Raw genomic sequence first — 12,908 nt, forward strand, 5'->3', positions numbered from 1 at the left:
TTGGACCATTTGGACCTCAATGTGGACCAATTTAAAAACGGGGCCCAAAATCCAAAAACTAAATACACTGTTAGATTCAGCATATTAAAGAACCCCAAGAATTCAAGAATAAAACCCCATTGAAATTGGTCAAGAAATAAGCAATTTATACGAAGTATCTTCTTTTGCACAATACTGTGCAATTAAATATTTCTTGCTATTGCGCAATACTGTACAATTGACAATTTCTTGCTATTGCGCAATATTGTGCTATTGGATATTTCTTGCTATTGCGCAATACTGTGCAATTGAAGATTTCTTGCTATTGCGCAATACTGTGCAATTGAAGATTTCTTGCTATTGTGCAATACTGTGGAATTGAAAATTTCTTGCTATTGCACAATACTTATTATATAATAATTTACACATCCTGTTTGGTGTGTATCTCCTACCATATCATTATTATTTGCTTTTAAATATAAATCAGAAATAACCAACTTAAAATGGAAAATTTTAAAAGAAAAAAAAAAGAAAAAAAAGAAAAAAAAATCCCCACCCCCCAAATTTTTTGAACCCCCTTATGATTCATCACCCCCAAACTCAATCCCAGCCTTCCCTTTGTGGTATGGTACCTTGCAGTACAATTTCAGAGAGATCCATACACTTGAACACAAGTTATTGTCTGGAAACTAGAAAAATGTGTTTTTTGGCCCCTTTTTGGCCCCAAATTCCTAAACGTTTAAGGCAATTACCCCCAAACTCAAACCCAGCTTTCCCTTTGTGATATGGAACCTTGTAGTACAATTTCAGAAAGATCCATACACTTACACACAAGTTATTGTCCTGAAACTAGAAAAATGCTTGTTTTTTGCCCCTTTTTGGCCCCTAATTCCTAAAATATTGAGGCAATTACCCCCATCATCAATCCCAGCCTTCCCTTTGTGGTATGGTACCTTGCAGTACAATTTCAGAGAGATCCATACACTTGAACACAAGTTATTGTCTGGAAACTAGAAAAATGCTTATTTTTGGCCCCTTTTTGGCCCCCAATTCCTAAACTTTTCGGCAATTACTCCCAAACTCAATTCCAGCTTTCCCTTTGTGATATGGAACCTTGTAGTAAAATTTCAGAAAGATCCATACACTTACACACAAGTTATTGTCATGAAACTAGAAAAATGCTTGTTTTTTGGCCCTTTTTTGGCCCCTAATTCCTAAAATTTTGAGGCAATTACTCCCAAAATCAATCCCAGCATTCCTTTTGTGATATGGAACCTTGTGGTACAATGTCAGAGAGATCCATACACTAACACACAAGTTATGTCTGGAAGTTACAAAAATGCTTATTTTTGGCCCCTTTTTGGCCCCTAATTCCTTTACTGTTGGTACCATAACCCCCAAAATCAATCCCAACCTTCCTTTTGTGGTATTGAACCTTGTGGTAAAATTTCATAGAGATCCATTCACTTAAACTAAAGTTAGAGTGCGAAAACCAATGTATCTTCGGACGACGCCGGACGACGCCGACAACGTCATACCAATATACGACCACAAAAATTTTTTGGCGGTCGTATAAAAACTGCAAAATTTTGTTAAAACTACCAATTCGGTGGCAGCAACCCAACAATGGGTTGTTTGATTCGTCTGAAAATTTCAGAGCTGATAGATCTTGACCAACTGAACAATTTTATCCCATGTCAGATTTGCTCTAAAAGCTTGAGTTTTTGAGATATAAGCCAAAAACTGCATTTGACCCCTATGTTCTATTTTTAGCCATGGCGGCCATGTTTGTCGATGGATCAAAACTTCGGATACAATTTATAAACAAGATACCCTAAAGAACATTTAGTTAAAGTTTGAAGGTATTTGGCCCAGTAGTTTCAGAGGAGAAGATTTTTGAAATAGTTTACAGCGACGACGACGGACGCCAAGTGATGGCATAAGCTCACATGGTGAGCTAAAAATGGAAATAAAGGCCAAACAAGGGCAATAACTACTGTAAGAGATTGATAGACAATTTTGTTCTTGTTGACATATTTGTAGGTCTTAAGTTTGCTAAAAGTCTTCCACATATAAAGTTTATCCGTATTTATCATAGTTTCTGCAAAAAACTCTTCTTTTTTTTGGTAAAAATAAATCTTTTAAGGGCATTAACTCCTATAAATGATCAATTGACAATTTGGGTCATGTTAGCTTATTGTAGATCTTACTTTGCTGATCATGTTTGCTACTTAAAAGTTTTTGTCTATCTATCATAGTTTCTGCAAAAAACATAATTTAATAAAATTGTCAAGAGCAATAACACCTTTTAAGAATCAATTTACAATTTTGGTCAGTTAGATAACTTTAGGATCATTCAGCCCAAGTTTGGGTGAAACTGGTTGAGTGGTTTCAGAGAAGATCTTTGAAAAAGTTTACACAGGAGAGATGGACGGAAGTAAAGGGATGGCAAAACTTACATGGCCTTTTAGGCCACGTGAGCTTAAACTACTGTGTTGCAAAACTGGTGAATGATGATTAGATAATAAATGTAATGCATTTTTAAAATAAATTCATATCAGGTTGGCGTTTACATACCTGTGGTCATACCTGTGAATGAGTTTCTGTAAATGTGTATTTTGAGTTAAATCTTCCATCAATTCTAAAGTTCATGTTTTCCAAACTCTCAATAAATCTACTGTCCAATTTTAAACCTTAACCTTGAAAATTTAATAAAGGTCATTACGTGTCGCTGAACCTTTCATTTAAGTGTTTTCTGGAACCTTATGAAAACCATGAAAATGGTCTACCACAAATATTAATTTAATAAACCATAATCTGGAAACAAATACATTTATAGATAGAAACCATGACTTTTGATCTTCAGTCTTTTTCTTTTTTAAAAGATGTCTTGCATGAGATATCTTGCTGCCAATCTAAAACTCTTACTGGTAAATCAAGTTAATATCATCTTCCAATAACATAGGACACATTTCCTTGCAGTAGAGTAACCTATCATGCATCAAGAAAAGAAAACAAGCTAAATGAGTTTACATTTCTTTTATTTTTTTCAAGTCTATACAAATAGGCTTTTTTAAAAATCAAAAGCTGAATAAAAATGTACAAGATTCTGAATTCATGCATATATGTTGAACAGTCGGCATAAAAATGGCAGTTGCAAGGAAAATATCTCTTGCTGTTGGACGGTTTGTTGGTTTGATTAAGGCACTATAGAAGGTTCTGTAAAAGGGATTTCCTAAATAATGATTTGAAAAATAATCCAACTAATGCCCAAATATATGACTTAATACCAATATCTGAAGCAAATCTTCATTTATTATATCATGATTCTTGACATTTTGTTTCTAAAAATTTACCTGCTTTGGACCAAATAAGGTCCTCAATGCTGCTAGTCTTTTGTTCAGTATAAATTATAAAAATTTTCATTCCATAGCTGTCAAAGGGTTTTTAACTATCAACACTCCAATAAACTTCAATGGTAAAGTTCCAATAACATGGAAAATTTTTAATTCTTTGTCAATCCCTTTCACAGAACCTTTTTGTGGCAGTGTTAAATTTTGAAAACTAATGGTGTTTGAGCAAAATTTATGAAAATTGACATTGAATTAAATGTAAGGAGACATAGTTGCCTATTTTTTTTTGTATAAATAATACTTTTCCAATATCAGTTTAGTATGCCAAGAAAAAATGCTGATGTTGAAGAGAATGCTGCAGGCATACAAGGATAAGAGGGAAAACAGCAAAACAGGATGTGTGTAAAGTACATTCCCTGTTGTACAATGCATAAACAAATAAGGAAACTTAAGATATATAAAAGACATGATAATCAAATTACGTATTATTTGCTGGCTACCAGTTATCTGCCCAAAATACAAAATGTCCATTGATTATTATCACAAATTTCAACAGCAAATTAAAAAAGAAGAAGATAAATTAGCATATTTTCCATTATATGTGATAATTGGTACCCAACATATAAAAGCTTATACCAGGTCAGCTTGTTTTGATTTATATACCCTTTTCTGTAAAAATTGAAATATGGCTAGATCAAGATAAAAATGGGCTTGCTCCGTGTTGAAGGCCGTACCTTGACCTATAATGTTTACTTTTATAAATTGTTACTTGGATGGAGAGTTGTCTCATTGGCACTCATACCACATCTTCCTATATCTATTCATATACAGATTCTACTGAATATTTGTAGTGGTTATGACTTTTTAAAATAGAGATAGTTGGGATTCAAAATTTAAAACGCTAGGGTTACTTCACATTATAAAAATTATTGAGAGTGGATTAACCTCACATTTTGATATTTAACTTTTGAGAGTGAATAATATAATTATAAATTGGGTCAAGATATAGAATCTGTTTCTCTAATGATTAGATTAAAAAAATATGTTGATATGGTATGGTATGGTATACCAAATAAACTTGGTGAGAAATCACATATGACAATCTAATCAATGTCTGAATTATACCTGTTAAAAATTTGTCCAACTGTTTTATTCTTATAGTCCAGAAATGGCTTTGAGCCTACATATTTTTGAAAAGGAAAGCCCTGAAAAACATTCACTTCATGTGGTCCAAATGGACTTTAAATATGAACTAAAAAAAATGAAAGCCAAGTAAAGACAAAATTTAAATAAACTTCACACTGGCTGTAGTAAACTATACAACATATGAATAACTAATGCCATGGTATTGATGTTTTAATGCTTGAGTATACCAACCACAAAAAAAAAACATACAAAAAACTATCATAAAAATATCAAGAGCCAATTCAAAACAATATGTAAAGTATATAGGCTAAAACAGCCGACAAAATGTTACGGTGGGAAGGAATGTTTATTGTTTTCTCCTTGATCAAATTCATCCATAATTAAATTTTACATTTTGATATTATTTTCCTGCATTATTTGAATACATTTGAAAAAATTATATGTAAATTGATTAGACTGTAAAGAGATAAACTAGCAGTATCAAATCAGATATAATATATATGAAATATCAGTTTTGGTCCCATTATATAATTTGTTCCTCTTTAATAAGCAAAGATGTAAATAATACAATTAAAATATTGTTGACACAGAGATATGTCTCGCCTGTTGGTAGAAAATTCTGAAAAAGACAATCTAATGGACAGCAACAGTGCTAATTAATTCAACATTATAATAATAACATTTTAAAAATTGCTAATTAATTCAAAGTTGCTGGACCATGAACTAGGAGGCATTTATTTTGTTTGTTATAGAAAGGACTTCAGCTGGGCTGAAACATTATCAGATGTGATCCCCCTTTTTTATTTTACGAAACAATCAGAAAAATGTGTGTTGAGTGTATTATTTGTGCCCTAAAATTTTAAATAAATTAATAAATCTCAGAACATTTTTTCTAGGACTTGTGAATACCAAAGTTAATTTATAACCAGATTTATAGTACATGTACAAGTATTTTTAAATAAAAGCATGATAATTATTTAACTATGACATCACAAAGACGATTTTTTTCTAGTAATTTCATGTTAATTGTATAAAAATACATACATTTTTGTCATTTATTTTATTCAATACTAAAGATAATATACTTATACTGAGCAAAATCAAAAGAAATATTTATCTGCAGACATACTGAGCAAATTGAAATACATTTCATATTAATCAGAAATCCTTTTTAGGGTCTAAATAAAACAAATACCAACCATGTTTCTTTCTTGCACATTTCAAAAAACGAATTTTGTGAGTTGAGGGGTTGTATATTTTGTACTATATATGTTGAGATTATTTAGAAAATTATGCCAGTTTGAGACTTAAACACAAAATGTAAAAATTTGTTCAAAATATATAAACATTTGTACAATCTATTTACAAAATTTACATGACATTATATATCTTATTATAAGCAAATATATCAGGCAGTTCCATATCTGACAAAATCAATATTGTGTATAAATGCATAAAATTCATAACAGAATACTTTTGGTCCCAAATACACTATAACAATGTATCTAAAAAAATGGAATTTATACTGTTGCAAATATGAATAAGTTGGAAAAAAAACCAACAAAAAGTTTAGGTGATATATGATTTAATATTATGTGATGTATCAATACCAAATTATGAAATGTCATATAAAAATGGAATATTGAAGACTTTTAACAAAAAACAAAAAATGCACCAATGCCAACTTGAATTAATAATATACTAAATCAGGGATATCTTGCCAATATTGTGAATCAATGAGAAAATGACCAACAAGGTAAAAAAATGTCATTGTGAATCCTCTGGCTTCTTCCTGAAAATGTTTAGACTACTGCCCAACAATTTCATTTCAATAAGCATTGCATGGTGATTCTAAGTAGGGATTGATGGAAAATGGTATTCAATTCATAACAGTGCCCTTCCACATCTTTTTTCAATCTGAATTGAATGAGCACATTAGGGGACTTTTACTGAAAATCGTGGGCTTCATACACTTCTCTTTGGGTCTTCTTAAGAGCGAAGTCGGGAACCCCAGGGCAACACAGTTGCTCACTTTGCCTGGTATGGTGACCCCTGATCTCCTTATAACACTCTATCATAAATTACCATTTATAAGTAAAAATGCTCAAACGATTCTAATTAATATTCCATATTAACTTAAGATCAAGCCAAAAAACAGAATTTATAATCTAAAATTAAGTATACATGTAACAAAATTTCTTTGTAATTTTCTCAGAACCTAGGGTGTAAGGTCTAATGGTGTAATAGTCAATAAATATATTATTTCTCCAGTCAATTCTAATATCTATAAATCTATAAAAAGCTTAGAAAAACAAAAAGAAATAAATGGGGAATGTGTCCATGGAACACAGATGATGCCCCCGCTTGCATATAACGTTATGAAGGGACATAACTCAAGAACTGTAAAAATGATGCTACCCAAATTTGTACTTGATCTGAGTTTTGTGGTAATAAGCATTGTGTATATGTTTCATAACATTTAGTTGAGGCAAACTTAAGTTAGAGAATGGATACTCTGAATTTTTCCATTTGTAAAGGGGCATAACTCTAGAACGGCAAAAGTGACGCCACCAAAATTCAAACTGGATCTGTGTTTTGTGGTAAAGAGCATTGTGTATAAGTTTCATAACATTTGGTTGAGGCAAACTAAATAAGAGACAGAAACGAAAATTTCAGCAATTTTTCCATTTATAAAGGGGAATAACTCTAGAACGGTAAAAGTGACCCCATCAAAATTCAAATTTGATCTGTGTTTTGTGGTAATGAGCATTGTGTATAAGTTTAATAACATTTGGTTGAGGCAAACTAAAGTAAGAGCTCTAACGGAAACGAAAAAAATTCATCAATTTTTCCATTTGTAAAGGGGCATAACTCTAGAATGGCAAAAGTGACGCCACCAAAATTCAAACTTGATCTGTGTTTTGTGGTAATGAGCATTGTGTATAAGTTTCATAACAGAGGCAAACTAAAGTTAGAGAACGGAAACGAAAAATTCAGCAATTTTTCCATTTGTAAAGGGGCATAACTCTAGAATGGTAAAAGTGACACCATTAAAATTCAAACTTGATCTGTGTTTTGTGGTAATAAGTATTGTGTATAAGTTTCATAACATTTGGTTGAGGTAAACTAAAGTTAGAGAATGGAAAATAATTTTGGGATGTACAGATGGACGTACGGACAAGGGTAAAACTTAATGCCCCCTCCGCTACGGCGGGGGCATAAAAACTGTTGTAATGCTATTTTTCAATTTTAATTTAAACGTAAAACGTGTGGGATTTCCTATTAAACTATTGGATATATATCATGTATGTTACAAAATATTTCTTCTTCAAACAAGAAAAAAAAATAATATTCCTACATGTATCTATATTTTATGCACACAAAAAAAAATTGTATTTAATGGAAACAAAAATAACATGCCTTTATATCTATATTTTTACAAACAATTTCTTATTAAAACAAAGACAAAATTAACATGCCTATTTATATACAATTGATATAAAGACTGTTATTATCAACTTCCACATGTATAAGATATAGTGCTAAATGGGTTTGCACAACTACATATAACATTCCAGCAATTATAAGCTTAAAATACAGAAGAAAAGAATACCCATAACAAAAATTAATCACAGTTTGAAAGTAAGAAATCACAGCTGAAAATGCTCAAACTAAAAATTTAAAAGTAAATACAAGTATGACATCATCACATCTGGTTTTATCATTTTCTATAAAACATTATAATCAATTTTATGTTTTGTTCAACAGCCTTATATTTCCAAGGACTAGCAATTGTATCATTACTGGCTTTGGACCGTTTAACTTAGAAAATCTAAGGAAACATCTGCAATATAGTAGTAAAGATGTCAAGATCAGATGTGGATCCCGGATACTGACATGGGGGAGGCCTGCAGGCCCTTAAATTAGAAAAAGTTTGAAGTGGAACAGGTAAAAAGTCTGGATTAACCATAAATGTAGCTACATAAGGGTGACTGGGCAACCCGTCCCATCCCCCTAAATTTACTCTGAAGATATTGAGCATTACTTGAAAAAGCAAGTTAAACTCTATTTTATTCTGTAAATTCTATTTTTACTCTTTTTTTCTAACATATCCATCTTTAACTTTATATTTAAACAGTCAGTTAAACAGTGCAGATTTTGACAAACCTGATGAGTCCCATGGTTTTGACTTGAGTCTTTATACAAAATCATTTTAACATTGTTTGAAATATTTCAATAATCCAACAGCAATTTGTGTTTGACAATCTGAAAGTTTTAAGATCAGCCCAGATGTGATGATGTAATTTTTTCTAAAAAGCAACAAGAATTGATTCATACTTCATAAACAATTTCATTTACACCATATTAAGAACACATTTTAAATTAAAACAAATTCCATAAAACTGTTGTGTTTGTGCACATTTTGTCAGAAGGAAAAAAAATCAGTTTACACTTTCTCAATCTTAATTTTCTTATTATTACCTTTTAGTATTTTTAGATGTCTAATTTCTGCCTCTTTCTTTACCCCTTTAATCCAAATAAATCTTTTTATCAAAATTTGAAAAACCATGAAAATAAGATGATAAACAATGATTATTTTGCTTAAAAGTGAACTTTTCTTGAATTTACAAAGAAAAGAAAAAATATGTACATTATAAAAAGTAATGCTAATAACCATGATAAATGGAAGCTGTGTTTGTGTATATAAATAAGTTGTATAACAGTTCTAGTTAATATGAATTTTCATGGGTATGATTTAAATTTTTTAATAACAAATACATTTTTAACAAGAGTAAACACACTAAAATGTCTTGCCTGCTCCAATATTTATATACTACATTGTATTACTGAAAAGGTCAATAAACTTTGAAAACAAGGTCAAGGTCAAATTATAGATTTTAACTTGAACTCTCTATAATGAATTCATATTACCGGTATCAAAACACTGTTGAACTATAATAATAATCAAGTATTGTTTCTGAGAGAAACTTTTTTCAAAACTTAGTCCCTAAAATGTGAATATGAGGTCAAGGTCAAATTAATTATGTGAGACCGACCTATGCTTCTTAAAGAAAACCCATATACCAAATATTGTGGTATTTGTTGCATAGTTATTGAGGAATAGCCCTATTCAAAGAGACTTCAATTTAGTGTGAAAATCCAAATCATATGACAGTTGTCTGATAGACAAATACTTCATACAATAAATCTACATAACAGAAATCGTTGAATAGTAACCACATAGCAAACCTAATCTGGAAAACTTAATATATAAATATTAACCTCACTGATTCAAAAGTAATACCTATGTCTTACCTCCAACGACTTTTGTCGCAGGTGAGACAAAATTATCTTTTTTGAAATGCAATCTGGTAGTTCAAAGATTATAAAAATATTAAAATCTTTAATTACTTTCTTCTGAACAATGTTTGTATACACATTTCTGTTTTTGTTCAGCAGTGCAAAAATACTATCTTGACAACTTTGGCATTTTATGTACACCTATCTTACATTCCTATACCATTCACTCATTTGTATTCCTGAATTATTCTTGTCTGTCCTTGCATTGATTTAGCCAACCATAAAATCCTTGTACCCTACAATGGAATTCAATAATTGATGGATAAACCTTATTACCAGCAAACCCCTGATCCTAATGTTCTACCAAATCACAGAAAAGGAATCATTTCCCCGAAACTGCAAAGCGATCCAATCAAATTAAGGGTTTCATTTACTGACAGGAGTGTCAGATCTGCTGCTAGTATCCAGTCCTGAATCACTTTCAGACACTGACATAGAACTTGACGTCCGTAAACTATCTATTTCATCTCTAAAATAATTATGGTTCATAGCATTTCTTGCACTTATTCTTTTATGTGGATTAAACTGCAGCAGTTTCTGAAAGTAAAAGTGGAAATTTATTATAGTTAAAGCATGGTATATTGAACACAGCAGCCTGTAATTCAGTGGTTGTAGTTGGCTGCTATCTGTTATTTTTATTTATTGTTTTATCATAAACTAGGCTGTTGGTTTTCTTGTTTAAATTGTTAAACATTTTGTCATGTCGGATCCTGTTATAGCTTCCTATACATTATTGGTTTTTTTCCCATTGTTGAAGGCAGTACAATTACATATAGTCATTTGCATCCGCATCATTTGGTCTCTGGATGAAAGTCGTCTCATTGGCAATCATACTACATATCATTATAACCATAGCAATACTTTTAAAACATCTTTAATAGTAAACACTTTGTATATAATACAAAAGAACTAATAGAAAAACTATTAAAACCTTATCACTATAAATACATTGTGTTTTTGATGAAAGAAGGCTAATGTATTTTTCTTTCAAGATACATGTACATGTAATCCAAATTTAAGACGCTACAAATTTCAAGAGTGGAAATATATCAAACATTCAGTCTGCACCGTTAGCCACTAATCTGACGCCCCAGACTAATAAAATTTCATTCAAACTAGTAACCTACATATAATATCACTTCCATTTAATGGAAACCACGAAATTAAATCCCCATGAAATTTTATATAGAGAGAAAACCACGAAATTTTAACCCCACAAAAATAAATGTTTCTACAGTATTTGTAAAACTTTGTTTAGACACTTAAGAAAAATGTTGGAATATTGGTCTTTGGACTAGTAGTTGGAAAAGACTTTGGTGCAGACTGCACATTATCAATGGTTTCTTGTTGTAATTTATTAATTACCTCTAGTAAATCTTGAGCGTCTGATTCTATTTCTGGTATGTAATGTTGTAGTGGCTGAGGTGGGACTGGTTTAAATGAGCTCCATGGTAACGTAACATTTTCTGGCCAATCATGTTCCATTGGAAGTCCCAGAATTCTACAAGTAACAAAAGCAGCCAAAATTAAAAATTATAATCTGATGAAACTGGTTTGCAATATGACAGACCTTGATATTGATTCAACAAATGTAGTGAGCAAAAGCAAATAAAGCAACATTTTAAAAACTCATAGTGATTACAATAAAAGAACAAATGACTTCATAATAATATATTGTATGTGTGCATGTTTAATATGTTTAGCCCCGCCTTCTGCTGTATGTGCCTGTCCCAAGTCAGGAGCCTGTAATTCAGTGGTTGCTGTTTGTTGTTGTTTAGTATATTTGTTTTCATTCATAATTTTGTACATAATGAGGCAGTTAGTTTTCTCTTTGAATTGTTTTACATTTGTCATTTTGGGGCCTTTTATAGCTGACTATGTGGTATGGGTTTTGCTCTTTGTTGAAGGCTGTAAGCTGACCTGCAGTTGTTAACTGCTATGTCATTTGGTCTCTGGTGGAGTGTTATCTCAATGGCAATTGTACCACATCTTCTTATTTTATATGTATCTGTATGTATATTTTCTTATCTATTGGTGATATGACTACAGTACTTTAATTATTTGTTCTGTTGTCTTTCTTCTGAACATTAAAAACATTCTGAGAACTTAGCAGTAGAACATGGAAATCATGAAAAGAACTAAAAATATGACTAAACAGTATGGACTTGGTTCATTGTTGAAGGCTGAAAGTTGACCTATAGTCGTTTACATCAAAACCATTTTGACTCTGGTAGATTGTTGTCTCGTGTTGTCCATCACTGAATTGAAATTTTGGTATCTAGGAGGTCTTCACTTCTCATCTGATTGGCCTAAATATGTTTTTGCAAAATATGTGCTACTCAATCTGCGATCATCTAAGAAGTTGCTTAAATCTTTTTTTAAATGTTAGAATGTAAATATAAATATAAACAAGATAAATGTAAAAGAATAAATCTGTATATTAAATTCCAAGGATCTGTTTGTAAATATCTCCCTTGTACAGGGAATATGAGAAATCATTTCAGTCAGGTCATTTTGTTAACCAAAAGGAACATTCAGACCACAAAACAATTTCAAGAAGTAATGTCAAAAAGTACTATTATGTGATTTTTCAGGTTGTGTACTATTGACAGTGGAGACCTAATGCCAAAAAAAAATATTCACTTTTGATATTAACCCATACCAATCAGATAAGCTCTGAAGTCAAATGGCACTCCTTTGTTTCACTGTCATGTACAGATGCTTTAAAATTCAGCACAAAACTTACTCAAATATTTTGGCCAACTGATCTATGTCTGACTGTCCACAAAACAATGGCCTGTAAAGATAAAATATATAATATAAACCTGTGAGACAACAATAAGTACACATGCTATACATAGTGACATAGCTCTCTGTATGTTAAGAACCCCTGCAACAACTCTTTGACGGGCCTGTTAGTGGCCTGTTGCAAGGCAAAATTTCTGTCCCTATCCAAAATACCCTCATGTTCCAGTGACAAACCATATTTCCCAAACCTTCACCCCGGATGGTCTCTATACAGGACCTACCTATTGTATATTTTATAATATGTAGAGACAACAACATCTG

General features: G+C 31.4%; 1 protein-coding gene across 1 annotated transcript in view; it reads right to left on the reverse strand.

The window, feature by feature from the left end:
- Positions 1-3,003: 3,003 nt before the first annotated feature.
- LOC127730147 (cyclin-dependent kinase 4-like) overlaps positions 3,004-12,908 on the reverse strand; it is a 42,576-nt gene continuing 32,671 nt past the window's right edge. Inside the window, exons 6-8 of the mRNA XM_052238352.1 lie at positions 12,586-12,636; positions 11,205-11,340; positions 3,004-10,376 (exon numbers count right to left, since the gene is read on the reverse strand). Of these exons, the coding sequence (XP_052094312.1) occupies positions 10,206-10,376; positions 11,205-11,340; positions 12,586-12,636 (358 nt within the window). The 3' untranslated portion in view covers positions 3,004-10,205. The remainder of the gene's footprint in view (positions 10,377-11,204; positions 11,341-12,585; positions 12,637-12,908) is intronic.

The sequence above is a fragment of the Mytilus californianus genome, unplaced genomic scaffold, assembly GCF_021869535.1.
Source record: "Mytilus californianus isolate M0D057914Y unplaced genomic scaffold, xbMytCali1.0.p SCAF_2, whole genome shotgun sequence".
Taxonomy (NCBI): domain Eukaryota; kingdom Metazoa; phylum Mollusca; class Bivalvia; order Mytilida; family Mytilidae; genus Mytilus; species Mytilus californianus.